Here is an 18832-nt window from a genome sequence, read left to right on the forward strand (position 1 = left end):
TTCTGCATGAGCGCCAGCGACTTTAACGTTGACGTCAGCACCTGCAATCGTTTAGACTACTGTCGCCCTGTCTAAATGGGACATTAGTTTTACTGCAGAGGGGGGAGGCTCCTGCTGCAGCTAGTTATACAGCCAGATATAGGACAGTGAGGGCGAATATGGCCAAGAATCTGCAAGACGCAGATATTTTAGCATTTTCAGTTTACAAAGTAATGTGAGAGAAAGTAAGATCAATGGGAAGAAGTGCATTTTCTTTGCTTAGTGCTCCTTTAAATGCATATAACGGAGTTTGGTCTGTTCGCTTATCCCTCCAATCGATTAGAATAGAGGAAATCAATACTGGAATCAGATGTGAGCGTAAAATTAAATGCATTTCACGATTTGAACTATAGGACGGAGGAGGATGGCAGAAGATAAGTAACGGAGGCATGTAACATGGCTTTACTGTGGGTAAGAGACTGGAGATATCAGACAGTACAGGGAATTAACTTGGCCATTTACGTGTGTGCAATGGATCCCATAGCCTTCCTCGGGGCATGTTCTTAGTGTGGTGCCAGGGAAAACGGAGAGGAGTAGAATTTTCTTTCAAAAATCAATTGCTTTTCATGTTGATTAATAGGAGGTATTTAAAAGTCAATCAGCTAAGAAATGTTTACCTGAAAACCCAGAAATCGTTTATTCCAGAAACCAATGGAATACAAATGTGGGAGGATGGGCTTTTCTTCCAAAAAAAAAACATATTTTTAAAGCTGCACAACACTAAGGCGGTTTACATGGTATATAGCGACGGTAGCCGGCCGTCTCTCACTGACCGGCGCTCGATAACTAGTGATCGCTCTCTTCCCTTTTCCATTGGGCTAATCACTGTAAATCGTTGAAAGCGCTTATTATCTTCCCAGTCTTCTCTATTTGCAATCACTTTGGCTTCTTGAATGTAAATTCGTGAACAAGAACTGCTGTCCTGTAATGTTCTGTCACCTCAGTTCCCCTTTGCAGAAATCACTGACGAAAGATAAACTCTGAAGGTTATAGTTGTATATAAAGGCTCTTGCCAATCCTTTATTGCAGCTTTGTACAAGCTTCGTGGAGCCCTATTATGGCAACCATACATTTTGGGGGTCTCCGAATTCACGTGAGTATTTTTTTTTTCTCTGACCGATTGTGGCATGCGGCGGCTGCTGCGTTCTGGAGATACTTTCCTCTTGAAGCTCCGCTGTCCTATATTGTTTTCAGATATTGAAGGCAGTGAAACATCTGGTGTACGGACATGATGAAATCTTTTTGAACATACCCCAGGTTCATCTTTCTTTAAAGGGTTCTTCATGAATATAGAGCTGGGTTATATAATGTCAGTACGTGGATCGCCCATACTCTGTAATGTTAGTGTCCTGCTGCTATAAGGTAGCGAGAGCGAAGCGAGGTGAGGTATAGTGTCTATAAAATAGGCTATGTTCTCAATTCGTGACAGAGTTTTCTGCGCACATTCTGCTTTTAAAGACCAGAGTTTTTGCGTTAAGAAGTCACATGTCACTTTTAGACGCGGAAACATGCTGGAATTCTGCACACGGATTTTTCCTACTGACGGGCCATATCTGTGTGTTGATCTGCAGTAGAAAGCCGCAGATTTTGTCACTATTTTTACCCTAAGGCCACCTATGCACCAGCGAGTGCGATATGTCAAAGACGCCTCCCATGCCGGGCTGGGGTGGGCTCAGTGCTCCACATATGGTGGAAATGTCCCATGGTGACATCCTTGTGGGAAGACGTGATGTGTCTATATGGAAAGGTGAGCAGAGAATCTCTGGTCTTGACACCAGAACTGGCGTTGTTGTCCATTTCACCCGGGTATTAGTACCTGGATTGCCTTTCCCCACCCTCTCCCTGACCTCTAACCTTTGCTTCCCCATGTTGGTGATTTATGTGAAAATAGTGGTTATATTATTGATTACAAACTGTATGTTTTCCATTATGAGCCCTAAGCTGCCATACATGTTTCAATTGTTATGTACATGAACTTAACGGTTATGTAAAATAAACAAAAACTTATTGAACACAAACGCCTCCCTTACTTCAGTAAAGTAGTGATCCTCCGCTGCAGCAAGGATTGGCAAGTTTCCCATTGGGAAACCTCACATCGCATTTGTATGCACATCACATGCAATGTGTTTTACTGTCCCTTTCAAAACCATAGTCTATGCGTTCCAAGGATGCTGCTCGGGAGAAACTTGCTTGTGTATAGGACTCCATTTAAAACAATGGGATTCATATTAGTGCAAGATTTGTGCGTCTCGTGATACACCAATCCCATACTATTTTCTCGAGCCACGTGAAACCGTCCTATAGCTAACTTCACATGGGCGAGCGCGATATGGAGCCGGGAATCCCACCCCATATCGCACTCTCCATCATGTGAAATCCCCGTGGATGCGAGACGTTTTTATGTGAAAACAGTCTTGCATCACTTCACAGATGAAGGGAACCTCAGCTGTAGCTGTCACAGCCGCGGCAGAGGAGCGTGGACGTCTCCTATTGCTTTCAATGGGGCTGCTATGTGAGATCACGCATCCAGATAGAACATGCTGCGATTTGCTTCCCGCATTGCATTGTGATGCCATGCGGGAAAACATCACTCATGTGTATGAAACCATTCAAATGAATGGAGTTCATATTTGTGCGTCTCAAAACGCAGAAGTCTTACACGATTTTATTGTCCTTTTGAAGCCGGCCTAAGGCCTTATTCACACTTGTGCCATTTTGATGCAGAGTATGCGTGTCTAAAAGAACCTATGGGGTTCTTTCAGATGAATGATTTTTTGACGCATCTAAAAAAAATCACCTTCGAGATTTCCTATTTGTCCTATCTTTTGATCTATCTGTGGGAGACTGTGAGCTGGCCAGCAAAGAGAGGGAGAGGCAGGGAAGCGCCATACTCGCAAATGCAAGCCACGACGTGCTTGCAGCTAGTATTTGTTTACGCAATTTAGCACTAAGGAAAAGTGGAGCATTTGATATACCTTCCTTTTGCATATGTCCCCCGCCCACCTAACGCTCGTTTATTACTCAGCTGATTCTGGCTGTTTAGTTTGGATAAATCTCGCCACATGTCTGCTGTGCTTGAATGCCCCTCTATGTTAAGTATACTCCGTTAAAATGTAGGCTATGTGTGTAAACTTTTATAACCCTTCATTGTGCGACCTATATATCTTTAAATCATGACCTATCCATATGTGGATAGTAGTTACTATGAAAACTTGTAGAATCCTAGAATGGTAGAGTTGGAAGGGACCTCCAGGGTCATCTGGTCCAACCCCCTGCTCAATGCAGGATTCACTAAATCATCCCAGACAGATGTCTGTCCAGTCTCTGAAGACTTCCATGGAAGGAGAACTCACCACCTCCCGTGGTAACCTGCTCCACTCAATGATCACCCTCACTATCTAATCTGTGTCTCCTCCCTTTCAGTTTCATCCCATTGCTTCTGGCCTTTCCTTGTACAAATGATAATAGGGCTGATCCCTCTGCACTGTGACAGCCCTTCAGATATTTGTAGACAGCTATTAAGTCTCCTATCAGCCTTCTTTTTGGCAAGCTAAACATTCCCAGATCCTTGAACCGTTCCTCACAGGACATGATTTCTTCTCTGTCTTTTTTAAAGTTCTCGACACAGTATTCCAGATGAGGAAGAGTAGAGGGGGATAATGACCTCACGTGATCTAGACTCTATGCTTCTCTTAATACATCCCAGAAGTTTGCCTTTTTGGCTGCTACATCACATTGTTGACTCATGTTCAGTCTGTGATCTATTAGTATACCCAAGTCTTTTTCCCATGTGCTGCTGCTTAGCCCAATTCCCCCCATTCTGTATGTGCTTTCTTCATTTTTCTTTAGGACTTTGCATCTCTCCTTGTTAAATACCATTCTGTTAGTTGCTGCCCACTGTGCAAGCTTTTCTAGATCTTTTTGAATCTCTTCCCTAGTGCATTGGTCATGAATCGAACCCATGTCAATGGCTTGAAAAGCAGCTATGCTCACCACTATACCACCAATGCCACTTTGTGTCTTTAAAATATTCTTTGGCAAGACAATATATTGTCAGACATGTACTGTTACTTACTTTTTAAGCGTTTTACACTTTACAACGATGCTTTATATTCTGGGTGTCAATACCTTGTTCCTTATCTAGTCCAGCGAATACCAAGTGGAAATCTAATCGTGTATGGCTGAACATAGACCCAATGTATTGGAAGGGGCAGTTAAAAGCAAAATGAAAAAAGTATGCTGATGCATAGCAAATCACCGGGAGCCTAAGGAAATCTTTGGCGCTTACAATGAACATTAAGGAAAAGGCACAATGTAAGCTGAGTCTTTGATTAGGGAGAATCTGAGTGTTCACCTCAATGAAGATATAAAGGAGATTTTCTACTTTTTTACACTTTCTACTTTTCTACACTTCCGACATTACATCTGTACATAACATATATAACAGCCAAAAAGAAGAAAAATCCAGTCTACCTGTAGCGTGTACACAATGCCTCGGTGTGCATTGGAGCGCAAGGAGGTTTTTGCTTTGGCGTTTCCTCTCGCCATTCTTCGCTGGAACATTTATTTTTATCTTGCGCTCTCCTCATTGACTTATTTTGACGTTGGCTGTTTTGCCTGCCATATCACTGTTGAACAGGTTCACCTTTTCTAATGAAAGCCAAATGAGTTTCTCCAGCATTGCACCCACTTAAAATTTTTCCCCTGCCGGGCCAGAAACGTACACACACAATTAACATCCATTATATATTCCTCTGACAGGGTTGTATCCAGAGTGGCCATAGAAATGATAAATATGCACTTTATCTCAGCAACAAATTTGATTTGTGTAACGATTTCCGTTCAGATATGGCTATCAGTGAACCTCACAGCTTTCCCATTTTATGAAATTTAATGGACAGCATCCAGTGTGAGGGACGTGCTTGGAGAAACTTAACTACTTAACGGGTATTGAGCCGGGCCGCCCTCTTACTTATTTATAATAATTTTAGCACATTCTTAATTGATTTTAAAACTAAGTAAAATGCTTCTTACACAGGCATAATATCTGATTAGGGCCGGCGAAACCTCATTGTCTGACTTGTCTGCAGCTTATCAGTATCAGATTAGAAGAGATTGTGCAGTATCTACAATATGAGTAGTGGCCCATTTACACGTAGCGATTATCGCTCAAAATGCGTTCAGACGAACAGATTTGAGCGATAATCGTTCAGTGTAAATGCAAAAAAAAAAAAAATCACTCTTCATTCGCGTTATTGCCGACTTTCAGTCAACGAAAAAATGAAAAGCCAGCGATGACTTTTAGTCTAAATGCTCTTAGCGGTGATGTCAGCGCTCGTGTAAAAGGGCCGTAGGAGTTACTGCAAAAGCGAAGAAGTCCTGACCTCACCCTCACTAAAGTCATTGACAAGGAACTGTTGACACAAGGGCTGAGTCCGTGGCTTTAGTGATGTCAACCGTCCTTTGTTGATGGCTTAGGCCCTTCTCGATGGGTTGCAGACCATGAATAATACACACGTTTACCAAATGGCTACTGACATAATTTACAGATAAAACTACAACAAAACACACTCTAAGGCTGGATTCACACAACCGTATATCGGCTCGGTTTTCACGCCCAGCCGATATAAGTCGTCTCTCTCTGCAGGGGGCAGGTGGCTGGAAGAGCCAGGAGCAGTGCTCTGAGCTCCCGCCCCCTCTCTGCCTCCTCTCCCCCCCTCTGCACTAGTTGCAATGAGGAGAGACGGGGCGGGGGTGGGGCTAATTTGCGGATGAGGACACCGTATATTGGCTCGGCGTGAAAACCGAGCCGATATACGGTCGTCTGAATCCAGCCTAAAACAAATCTAGAATACATCTACTTATGATCACCATAAAATGACATGAAAATGGCATATAGACTTGTGCAAGGCCACACCACAGGCATGATTGACGATCTACATAGATAGCAAACAATAAAGTGCAAATGCAAATAAACCACCATCGAGTAAACTACCTCGTGATCAGGTGAAGTACAAAGAAGAATATCAGAAGAATTTTTCTCAAAATTTGGCATCAAATTTGTGTTCCATATACTTTCAGGAAATATTGCGATCGTGTCACAGGTAGAGGTTCCTGATAGATTTGAAGTAGCGCATGTTAGTCTTTTGTTTCATCTCTGGACATGCTTTTGGGCTGAGTTTCAAAAAAAAAGTCAGTTTTTTGGGGGGTTTTTTAAACCCCTTTGTTATATTCATAATCAAAAAAATGTAAATAAAAAAAATGTTGCGTCCACAAAAGTCTGATTTATCAAAGTAACGCACTAATCACACCGCACTCCACTTAGAATATTTTTTATGTTTAATAATTTTTTTATTATAGTTTTGCATATATATTAAAATAAAATAAACAGTAGCAAGTAGGTCCCGCAGGACCGTATAAACTGTATGACACATTTAACCATAACCTTTTCTTCTGTAGTTATAAAACAGTTTAGTTTCTGCATTTCTCCTTTTGGTTTTATGATTAGGCCACTTTCACGCGGTATTGTTATAGGAAGGCGATCAATCCCCTCGGACCTACGAGCTCAGCAATTCAAGCCTATACATTGCCTTATCTATGGATCCGGTTTACTAAGGTTATCATAATGAAATAGATAACTATACATCCATGTTGTCAAACCAAAAGGTGGTAACCTCTTAGATACGACTTTTATCACAACTCTATATAGGTGTAATATTAGTAGCTTAGCTGAAAGGTATTTAACAGAGAAGAAAAAGAGAAGGGAAAAAAAGGTGGGGTCGGGGGGGAGTTTCACAGATACATACCAAAGGAGTGAATTGGGGGGTCTCCTGAGGTATCACTAGTGGCGGGAGGTTTAGGTTAACAAGGCCTGAAGATCGGCAGTGTTTTGAAACTCTAGCCAGGGGCTCCACATTGTTATAAATTTCTCCGGGAGGTCTGAAGCCTCAGACAGCATCTCCTACATTGACATGATCTCATTCAATTCATGTATCCATTCATGGGTAGTGGGTGTTTGTGGAGTTTTCCAATGTTTGGGGATAACGGCACGTGCTGCGGTTAACAAAAGGCGTAATATATCCTTCTTTATTGGCGAGATGGATCCTAGGATGATGGAGAGCAGGGCAATCTGAGGGGATGCTGTAATAGATTCGTAACTTTTGAGTAGGTTGAGGACACTACATTCCAGAATGGTCTACAGGGTCAATTTAGATAGGACGAATGTCTGGCAAACGATGCCCGACACTCGTTCCCACACATACCTGCTCTCGTGCTGTTGCACAGAAGCCAGTATCGTTGCTTCAGAGCAGGGTGGCTGCAGGAGATTTCTCTCCTCGCTCTCCCCCGCCCCTCTCCATTGCCGTAACATAGCGGCTGTTCAGTACTGAATGGCTGCTATTTACACTGAGTAATCAGGATTTTATGCAGCTTAAAATTCTGAACGATGATTGTTCAGTGTTACTAGCAGCCGTTCAGAATTGAATGGCCGCTAAGTTAAATGAATAGAGGGGGGGGGGGGGAGCGAGGAGAGAAATTTCCTGCAGCTGCCCCGCTGTGAAGCAACGATACTAGCTCCTGTACAAAAGCACGTGAGTGGGTACTTACGGAGACGAGTGTCGGGCATCGTTTGCCAGACATTCGTCCCATCTAAATGGGCCTTAAGTGAGGGACAGTCCCACCACACATGGAGCATGGTTCCATTGCTCAAGCCATATCTCCCAGCAGCTTGGTGGATTCTAATGTCGTCCGACTCAGACCACCCCATGAGTACCGCAGTCACAAGGCCTGGGGGAAAATCGGGATTATGGCAGAGGGGAGTTAGAGGGCCTTTCTTTCTGGATAAGATGTTTTTTGCAGTGATCTTATCCCATGTGGAGAGGAGATCAGGGGCAATGGGGGAGCATTCAAATTGTTATTTGGTCTGGCTGAGGGCGAGATCCAAGGCAGCGACTTTAGAGAAGTTCCAACAATGTCCGTTTCTGGTTTAATCCACGGTTTAGACTTCCTGTGACAGTGCCAGTCAAACAATCTAAGAAGGATAGAGGCCATGTGGTAAAGCTTAAGGTCAGGAAGCCCTGCCCCTCTTGCGGATTTAGGTTTTGAGAGGGTTCGGTAGCTGATGTGCCTGTGTCTTCCTACCCATATAAATCATGTGAAGGCAGTTTGTAGGCATTTAAAGAAGCTCATGGGGGGGGGGGGGCCGGATAGGCAGAGTCTGGAATAAGTACAGAAAGCGAGGGACGACGTCCATCTTTAGCACGTTTATTCCATCAAACCAGGAGAGATCATTTTTGTCATAGTTATTCAAGTCTTCTAATGTGCGATCCAGCAAGGGGACCTAGTTCAAGGTCTATAGGGCAGAGCGGTCTGGGGGGATTAGTATGCCTAAGTATTTGATATGGGAATTTCTCAATGTAAATGGGAACTGTTGGGATAGGTGAATTTCAGAGGATGGAAAGGAGATATTTAGCGCTTCTGATTTAGTGATATTTATGTTAGTTACTGAGTTTTTCATAATTTTGGACCTCCGCTAAAATTCATGGGAGGAAATTCGTGGCTGGGTAACATAGAATCAGATCGTCAGCATATAATGAGGCCTTGTACTGCTGGGAACCAATGGTTAGACAGTGTACACTGGGGTTCCGCCGCAAGGCTATAGCAAGATGTTCCATTACCAGTGCAACAACTTGGTGTCGTGGTTTTGGCAGCTTTAACTGCACACTAATTTTCGGGTGGGGCTTGAAATATAAGCCCTACCCTGAAAATCAGCCCAAGCTACACTAGATTAAGAAAGAAAGCAATACTCGCCTAGCAGGTGCCGTCAGGGTCTCTGATGCTGCTCCAGGCTTTCCCTGCACTGGCAGATCATCCATTGGCTCCAGCAGGAGATTGCCATGATTGGTTCTTGGCGCTAGCTCGATGCATCAATCGTAGACATATCAGCTCGTCGGCTCTGATTGGCTGAGCCAGTCAATGAATGGTTGTGATTGCAGTATTTACAGATGATGCAAAACTATATATTATATGATTTTATGTATGATTAACAGAACAGAGGACACAATGTGGTTGCAAATGGATCTGGATAAGTTGGGGGCAGAAAAGTGGCAAACTGATAAATGTGTGTTTATGCACATGGGGAGGGGAAATGCATCTCACCATTACCCACTAAATGAGAAATCACTGGGTAACACTGACATGGAAAAGGACTTGGGGATTTTAGTGAACTGTAAGCTCAACTGGAGCATCCAGTGTCAGGCAGCTGCTGCCAAGGCAAATGGGATGTATTAAAAGAGGTCTAGGGGTGCATGATGAGAACATTGTTATTCCTCTTTACAAATCACTGCTCAGACCACACATGGAATATTGTGGACAGTTTTGGGCACCGGTACTGAAGGACATATCAGAGCTTGAGTGGGTACAAAGGCGGGCAACTAAAGTAATAAACGGAATGGTCGGACTACAATACCCCGAGAGGTTATCAAAATTAGGGTTATTTAGTTTAGAAAAAAAGACGACTGAAGGGCGACCTAATAACTATATTTAAATATATCAGGGGACAATACAGAGATCTCTGCCATCATCTATTTATACCCAGGACTGTGACTGTAACAAGAGGGCTCCCTCTACGTCTAGAGGAAAGAAGGCTTCTACGCCAACACAGAAGGGGGTTCTTTACTGTAAGAGCAGTGAGACTATGGAACTCTCTGCCTGAGGACGTGGTGATGACACACCCAAAAGAGTTTAGGAGGAGTCTGGACGTCTCTCTTGAGTGATACAATATTACATGTTTTAGTCATTAATAACTTCAGAGGGGTCGGTGATCTGGGGATTATTCCGATTGGAATTGGGAGGGAAATTTTTTTCCCCCTTTATGGGGAAAATTGGCTTCTACCTCTTCCCTTTTTTTTTTTTTTCCTTGCCTTCTTTTGAATCAATGTTTGGGAGGATGGGGAGGGTGGTAATTGGCTGAACTGGGTGGACATATGTATTTTTTTTCGTCCTAACGAAAAAAGTTTGGTACGGTGTTAGCCAGTAGAGCAAAGTGTGATTGTTCCCAGTGAGAGAAACCAAGTAATCTTGTAGATATGATGCCTAACACACTGTTACTTAGTAAAGGCAGCAGTCGGGTGCGACCGCACAGAAAAGCTACAATGAGCATGCATTATAGAGTTCAACAATGGGATGCACTAATACCCGAGTAGTATGTGGGTGTTTGGGCAATGAAGTGTGTCACCATGGAACGCAGCCCACACGACCAGACAGGAACATCAGATGACCCGCTATTCCTGCGCATGCTCTGCAAACAGCCAGTGCGACATGTGCATCTATTTACCCGGGTCTGTATACTTCTGGAACTTCTATTTGTGCTTTACATGATTATGAGGTAGTGTATTGATGTTCTAGCTGCATCCTCCCTGTATATTGTGAGATGTGTCTGTGCTATAGCCTTGAATGAGTATATATGCCATTTGTATGTAATTTTCTGGTGATCAAAACAAACCTCAGACATATACTTTATTATGGAGAGTGTTTTGCTGCAGGTTTATATGACTGGTTATTACACAAACTCTTGTAATCGCACTCTTTCTGGAGCTCCAGAATAATTACAGGATGTGTTTATATGATTACTGGCAGCGTGCGGATTTACGTCTTCATCCTATATCAGATTAGTACATGTTTAGATAAAATAGATGCAACATTTTTGTGTTTGCAGGCAGTACTTGAAGCTGCGGAATATGCTTCGTGACGCTCGACATGATTGTGTCTTTTTCCCGAATGAGTTCCAGCATTACGCCTATCTTCCACGGGAAATGGGAGAGTCTGTGGAGGACTGGCAGACCAGGTACTGTGACTCTACCTAATCATCCGTGTCTATTTGGTAACGGAGAGTACCACATGTAACATCAAAAGTACGTACTTTGATTTAACCCTTTCCGATCCACTGTCTGACGTCTTCCGACACTGGGATTGGAGCTTGTGCAGCTCCAATGTCATAAGACATCCGACAGGGTGTTCTTACCGTCTATTGCCAGCCACTTCGCTGTCGGAGCCTCTCTGGCGCGCACACACACTGGCTTTAGCCAGCAGATGGCACTGTCTTAGACCTTGCACTTCTAGCCTCAGGACAACAGAAATGAATGTAATAGAGCATTCAGATATCAGCCCCATGCTATTTATAGGGAACCATCAGCAGGTTTTAACTCTGTAAACCAGTAACCATGCTATATAAGATTTCTCTTTTCCCCGCTTATTTTGCTATGACTATATAGATAAAAGCATATAAGGGTAATAGAAATGTTAAAGTTTCACACGCCGCATGTAGATGAGGCAGAGCGGTCCGGTAGGCGGGCTGGACTGTCTCTAACTGCATGTTCTGCCCACACGTTCGCCCTTTTTATCTTCTCTGCTCCGAAGTCTTTTGCTTGAGCCTCGAGGTGGGTACTGGCACAACCTGAGATCAGCACCACGATTCTGCCATAATGGGAATAGTGTTTCTGCCCTGATAGCCAACCTCATGGCGTACGCGCGAGACTTTGGAGTGACGCGTGGATGATGCCCGCTATGTCCTTCACATCGGAAAAGGCAAGAGGGGGGGATTTATGCACAAAATATGCAACTAGCAGAGACTGTATGGCCTCGTTTACATGCCGCGCAGGAAACCTTCATATTTCTATTACTCAGTTATGCTTTTATCCAGTCGTAGCAAAATAAGTGTGGGAAGAGATCCTACATAACTGTAGTGCTGTTCATTGGTTTACAGTGCTAAATACTGCTGACGGCTTCTCCTTTAAAGATTACCAGTCAACTGTCTTAATGTCTTTTTTTGGTAGAAAAAAATATTCTGAAGCAACTTTTCTTACAAACCTGTGTTTATTGTTACTCTGTTGTTCCTCCTGGAAATGTAGGAATATATTGACAAATGGCTGTTAGATTCCCTTTGTCAATGGGCTTTGTCCCTACACAATCTGGCACTGTCCTAGCTATGCTGACCACAAAATGGTAAAACCTGGTTGTCAATTTATTCATATTTCCAGGAGGATTAACAAATGAAATAAAGCAGAGTTCTAAGAAAGGATGCTTCAGAATTGTTCATGCAGAATGCTCGTATTTACTAAAACAGACATGTATTGTGATGGCAGGTCCTCTCCAACACCACGAGTGACAATTGGCACCCTACATGTCTAGGAGGGTCCTGCAGACAGTGCTGGATTTTGCAGCCTATGTTGTCATATTTTAGTTAGTAACAGGGAACAGCGTTTTGGTATAAAGAAGTGAATGGTTTAGTTTCAAGTGGCTCTGACCTCTGACACTTCCTCCCGGCGTCTGTTACTGCACTTCCTATAAACACAGCCCCACAGATGCCAGGAGGTACTGTCAGAGGTCAGAGCCTGTGATACTCGGCGTCGCCTGAACAGGAGCTACACGGGGAAGGTGATATCTTTCCTGGTGTGGTTGCTGATCTTTAATGATCACATACAGCGCTTTTGTGAAATGACTGATCATTATGTAAGAAGTCAGAGGTGTCTGGCAATGCCGGACCCTTCTGGCATCAGACTAAAAGATGTGCCCACTTTTTAGCAAGTTTTTTTGAAAGTTGTTGCCAATTCAATTAACCCTTTAAAGCTTCATGACATACATTTACGTCCTGGAGGTCCAGGGTTTGTATTGAGTGGAATCCCCGCACCATACAATTTGGGTGTCTGTTGTCTTTGATAGCTGACACCTGCCTGCAACAGCTGTAATCAGCGCTCACGCTGATAGCTACTGTTAACCCTTTTAATGCTCCGATCAGGGTCTGGGGGTCCTGAATGCCCCCTCCCCTGGATGAGATCGTGGGCTGACATTGTGGATTGCCTATGAAGCCAAGCCTGTGGTGTGGCTTGATTTAGACTGCCAATCAGATTGTGGGATTATGTAATACTAGGGTATTATATTATATTGCAAGAGCGATCAAACGCAACTTCATGTCTCCTGTGGGGTCTTAAAAAAAATAATAAATTATTGATTGTTAAAAAAAAATAAAAAGGTAAATATTCGTTAATAAAAAAAATCCTCATTTATAATTAAAAAAACAAAACTCATTTTTAAATAGTTTTTCAGTACATTATATAGTACCGAATACAACTTGTCCTGCAAAAAACAAGCCCTCAGACCTCTACGGTAATGGATAAATAAAAGTGGAGAGGAAAGAGAGAAAATGTGGGGGGAGAGGGGGAGGGACTGAGTTGCAACTCTCCCTAACCCGGACTGTAGTGTTTCTGTGTGAAGAGAATGCCGAAGGGTTCCTGGCACCTTTTTGTTCCTGTGATTGGCGGTGGTCCCTGCTCAGTTCTCTACTGGTCAGCATATCTACCAGTATACCACTTGACTACATCTTTAACTACACTCTCCTATCAACAGTAATTGGACACCTGAGCAAGAATCCAAAGTGGTATTTATTTACATATGGTAATACTTAGTGGAGCTCCTTTGGCCCTAATGACATCGGATACTCGCTGTGACCTACTATCTACTAACGTCTGATACACATCAGCTATTTCCCTCCATTCATCTTACAAATGTCTGGTGAGAGCTCTCAAAGAAAATGGGTGCCTTTCTATTGCCTCACCTGACTTTCCAGTTCATCCCAAAGATGTTCAGTAGGGTTCAGGTCTGGACTCTGTGCAGCCAGTCTAACCGTAGAACATCCATATCCTCAGACCAACATAAAACTGTGTGACAAGGCTTGTTGGAAGTATTGCTGACTATTCCCAGAGTATTGCCACATTGTCTAGAATGTCGAGGTTCACCTCTGTGTTCATGGTTCTTACCACTACAACCAGCAGACCTACACCATGCCATGTTAAGCATCCCCAGACCATAGCGGCACCTCCGCCGCATGTAACTGTTGGCACAACACACTCAGGTAAAATGCGTTCTGCAGACCCAGGTACATTCATCTGATTGGAAGATGGAGTATCCTGATGCGTCACTCCATAGAACGTTCTCCCATTGCTGAACTGTCCAGTGACTGCGCTCCTTGCACCGATGCATAACCTGTATATCCAATAGCATGCCGTTCCCGTCACAAGCCATTAATGACGTCTCCAATGATCTGCATCCCATGTAGCCTGCTTTAGGACACAATCCAATATACTGATAGGGGGGTCCAAAAACCTTTGTATACTGTATATCAAATCTGCATTACACCTATGAATTCTTGTCTGTCTTCCGCCTGCAGATGTATTTACAACTCCTGTGTCTGGTACTATCAGCACTGTAATGCTAGGATACCTGTCATCATGGTGACCGAGCGAGAAGATGTCATCAGAAGATACGGCACTGAGACCCAGGGGGTTTATGTTTTATCATTTAAGGTCAGTTCCTGCAAATCTGTGGACGAGTACAATGTCCAGATACCGCAGCGTGCAACTGGCGTGATTATAGCACGTGTTCATATGGAGAAAACCCCCTGATCTGCTGCTGTATGAGACTGCAGGCATACAGAGATACAGTAGAGTCTCCTAGAAGTATTAGGCAGTAATACATTCTTATGCATGGGCACGGAGTCTCAGTGTTCCTGACCTTTATAGATAGTGTGCTAGAATACATCCGTATTACTAATATGTCTCTTGTATTGGAGAAAGGCCACTTCAATAAGACCACTGATCCTGACATTTTATTTGTTTGGATAGTTTTTTTTTTTCCTTTTTACATTACAGAACAGACAGAATGAGCAAAGAACTAGAGTAATACTGTGGTTCTGTCTTTTACATGGTTGTTGCTACAATTTTTAGGGAAAGGGCTGTACATTTAAAGGGAAACTGTCACCTCCCAACAGAGCCATAAACTAAATTATGGTGCTGTTAGCGGGGGTGACAGGGACCTGGGTGATGGATTTTTTTTTTTTTTTTTTAATGCTCGCTTGCTCTCCTGATCTCACGGTCCACCAGTAAAGACCACATGCCGCACGAAAATCCAATACTTTTTTAGATTGCCATACAATTGTTCTCTCATAGACTTCTATGGGAAAATGCATGCACAGTAGTCTGAAGAGTCAGGATTTTTGTGCTGCGTGCAGACTACAGCGGGTAACGGCGCGGGATTGGAACAGTGAGTGAGTTTTTAAAAATACATTACCCGGCTCCCTGTCACATCCCTTAGCAGCACCAGAATTTAGTTTATGATTAGAGATGAGCGAGCACCCAAATGCTCGAGTTCGTGTTATTAGAGTCGAGCTTTTCGTAAAATTCGAGAGCTCTACTCGAGTAACGAACCCCATTGACTACAATGTGAGACTCAAGCATATTTGGATGTGGGACGCCGGGTCCCGAGCTTTTTTTTTTTTTTCTTGGTTTGTGTTCTCTCCCTCTCCCCCGGAGGTAGAGTCGAAGAACTCTTCAATCCCAAGAATATATTTAATATTGTTGTGGGTTTTTTTGTTTGTTTGTTTTTTATTACGCTTCACAGATACTGGGTAAACGGCTCAGAATGTAATCTCCGTTCATCTAAAGGTGGGTATATGCAGACCATAGTATAACATTTTGTTGTATTACAGTCTGGATATACCCTTCCTTTGGCTAGTTGGAGTTGACCTTTTGAGTTCATTATCTGTCAAGCATAATAAAGAAAAATTAATATGCAATAAAAACTGTCATTTCTTTCTTTGTTACAAAGATATGTGCCATGGTTTTCTATATACCCGCACTGAGAAGAGTCATTGTAGCTCCATGTTTGCAAATGACAGCACCTTTTGTAGCAGCATATTGGTGGATGAACTTATACGCAGAAGCATCAGGTCTTAGTTCACTTGCATGCATTTACAAGGATGCCGTTAATTGCAGATGGGGCACAAAAATGCCTGATCTTGACGTTCAGAACAGCAGACCTTTGTGCACAGGAAAAGTGTGAGCTCCTAAATCAGACGTGCACATTGCATTTTTTTCTTGCGCCTCTATCATAGATTCTTTTTTTTTAAAATGTGTCCGTCTTGTTTTCGTCTTAATATATATTTATATTATATTTATATATTTGTGTGGCTGAGCCTTCAGTCTGCTCCTTACAGCTAATGTTTTGCTCATTTGTGGCTTTCATAACAGGATTACTTGGAAACCTTTTGGCCAGATCTGAAAGGAATACAAGAACTGTACGAGTCTGTTCGGCAGGCGCTCTGTGAACGTGAGACTGATAGCCGGGAGAGTAATGGTAAGGAGTACCAGGAACATCTTCCACTGGAAGTTCTGGAAGCAGGCATTAAGTCTGGAAGATATAAGCAGGTGAGTGAAACCCCACTGATCAGAGGGGAGGGGGGTGTAGGTAGCAAATACATGGAGGCGAGCTTATTTGAATCTCTGTGCAGGGTGTGCTCAGTGTTAACAAGCATCGCTCTCAGCTGGAAGCATTTGTACGTCTCCAGGGCTTGGCTGGAAAAGACACAGGTAATTGTACTAGTTCACCTAGGGCTGCTGTTACATAAGTGCTAGCAGCTGCCACTAGTGCTTGTGGTTTCCCTACAATTGCCAGGCTGAACCTGCAAGCACAGGTGCAGCCCTGTAATTAGCACTACTACATGAACATGAATGAATGACGCTTTTGTAATAGCGGCCTTATGGCTCCAAGGTATTTGGAAGTGCGTAATGACAGGGAATTGAAAGCCAAGCCAGAATCCATTCACAGGCAGCTGTTTCGGGGTGTATGTGAATTCTGACTTGGCTTTCACTTTCCAGTTATTGTTACGAGGCTTGTATTAAGAGTCTAACACTGACTTGCAGAAATGCTGCCTTCCAGTAGGTGGCAGTGCAGAGGTATTGTTCCATCTCTCTTATCTGCATATTACCCAGAGGAGCATGAATGACCTTATAAGTCTCGTAACTCACCTTCTAGGTGCTCTCCCTAAGGAGAAAGATAGCGTTCCCGACCCACATTGATAAATTACACTTTTGATCCTAGTCCTATGTCACACTTTGGTCATGTAGGCTTGAATGTGTCGACATGGAAAATCTGCAAAAATTCTGTTTACTACGGAATCCAGCATTAAAGGGACTTGCCATAATCTGCTGCCCTATTTAAGAGCGTATATCATATTGACATGTTCATTATACTATTAGACCAAGCAAAACACAAAATATCATGCATTTTGGTTAATGGCACCTAACAGAATGCAGCGGACTCGGTTGTGTCTTTTCTCCAACCTCACATTATAACTGGACTATTTTGTATCCTAGACCTACAGAGTGATGTTCTGATTCATGGTACTAAGGCCCGCAACAGAGCAATCCATGGAGACATAGTAGCTGTGGAAATTCTTCCTAAATGTGACTGGAAGGGGAGAACGGGAGCGCTGTGTGAGAATGAGGCAGATGAGAGGGCTGGAGATGCACAGAACGATGTTATGATGACTGGTAAGTAGGGCGGTTTTCTAATCAGTTTTTTTTAGGGAGAACGGTGTTCAACGTGTGTGTTTTGTACATGGAGCACGGACCATTTAGTCTTTGCTGGGAACATGATGGCTTTGAACTTTTAGTACCAATTGTCATGTCTATATTCAGGTCGTGTTGTGGGGGTCATACAACGGAATTGGAGGGATTATGTGGCTACTTTTCCATCGAAGGAAGAAATACAGACTCGGGGTAAAAATGCGCAGAAGGTTCTTGTAACTCCTTGGGACTATAGAATTCCCAAAATTCGGATCAGCACCCAGCAAGCGGAGGCTCTGAAGGTACATTAAAGGGAATCTGTCATGTCTGATTAGCTCCATTAACTAAGTTTATGACGGGGCTGCAGTCCATCAGTGTGCTTTTTAATACTAACCCAGCTCCTTTTTTCCTTTGCTGTCCGCCTGTGAAGCCTCCGCTGGGTGCATTGAGTGGACTTATCTCAGCGTGCACACATAATGCAGAAGATGAACCAGCTCTATGCATTGAGTTTCCAGGCAGACGGTGAAGGAATGAGGAGCCAGATAAGTATAAAAGGCACACTCCTGGACTCCGCAGTCATTGTCCTATGAACCCATAAACACAGTGACTGGTACTCATGACAGGTTCCCAATAAACGGACACTTATGTATTACTAAATAGAGATTGGAGCAGATCATATTTGCTTTCATATAGTCATGACTGTGACCACATGATGATAATTTTGTAACTCCTGTGCCTTTTCTTTTGTTTTTGGTCAGGACTACAGGGTGGTGGTGAGGCTAGATTCCTGGGAATCCACCTCTCTCTATCCAAATGGACACTTTGTGCGAACTCTAGGATGTATTGGTGATCTGGAAGCAGAAATTGCAACAATTTTAGTCGAAAACAGTATTAGCATGAGCCCTTTCTCAGAAGCCCAGGTCAGTTTTTCTCCCATAGTACTAAAAGGCCCCGTTTTAAGATTTAACACTGTATGGAAATGTGTAGTTTGTATTGTATTATTGAGGACTGGAATATCCTTGTCTTTCAATAGCTTGCAGAAATGCCAATTAACAGTCCGGAGAACCCATGGAGGGTGGATACTGAAGAATGCGGTCGACGGGACTTGCGGAAGACTCACTTAATATTTAGCATAGACCCAGAGGGCTGTGAGGATGTGGATGATGCCCTGTCCATTCGTGCCCTAAAGAGTGGACATTTAGAGCTTGGTGTTCACATCGCAGACGTCACACACTTTGTGAAGCCAAACTCCTACACGGACATGGAAGCGAAAGCAAGGTCAGTGAGATCCGAACACATAAGGACACTCTACTAACAAACCTCATCATGTAAGGGCATCATGAAGCAATTACATGCAGTCTTAACCCCTTCCCGCTCCAGGACATACCGGTACGTCC

At 43.3% G+C, this 18832-nt stretch overlaps 1 protein-coding gene across 1 annotated transcript in view; it reads left to right on the forward strand.

The window, feature by feature from the left end:
• DIS3L (DIS3 like exosome 3'-5' exoribonuclease) overlaps positions 1-18832 on the forward strand; it is a 47830-nt gene that overhangs the window by 15143 nt on the left and 13855 nt on the right. Inside the window, exons 3-10 of the mRNA XM_066592917.1 lie at positions 10754-10882; positions 14261-14396; positions 16119-16295; positions 16379-16457; positions 17244-17420; positions 17568-17737; positions 18194-18355; positions 18469-18713. Of these exons, the coding sequence (XP_066449014.1) occupies positions 10754-10882; positions 14261-14396; positions 16119-16295; positions 16379-16457; positions 17244-17420; positions 17568-17737; positions 18194-18355; positions 18469-18713 (1275 nt within the window). The remainder of the gene's footprint in view (positions 1-10753; positions 10883-14260; positions 14397-16118; positions 16296-16378; positions 16458-17243; positions 17421-17567; positions 17738-18193; positions 18356-18468; positions 18714-18832) is intronic.

Source organism: Eleutherodactylus coqui, chromosome 2 (genome assembly GCF_035609145.1).
Source record: "Eleutherodactylus coqui strain aEleCoq1 chromosome 2, aEleCoq1.hap1, whole genome shotgun sequence".
Classification (NCBI taxonomy): Eukaryota; Metazoa; Chordata; class Amphibia; order Anura; family Eleutherodactylidae; genus Eleutherodactylus; species Eleutherodactylus coqui.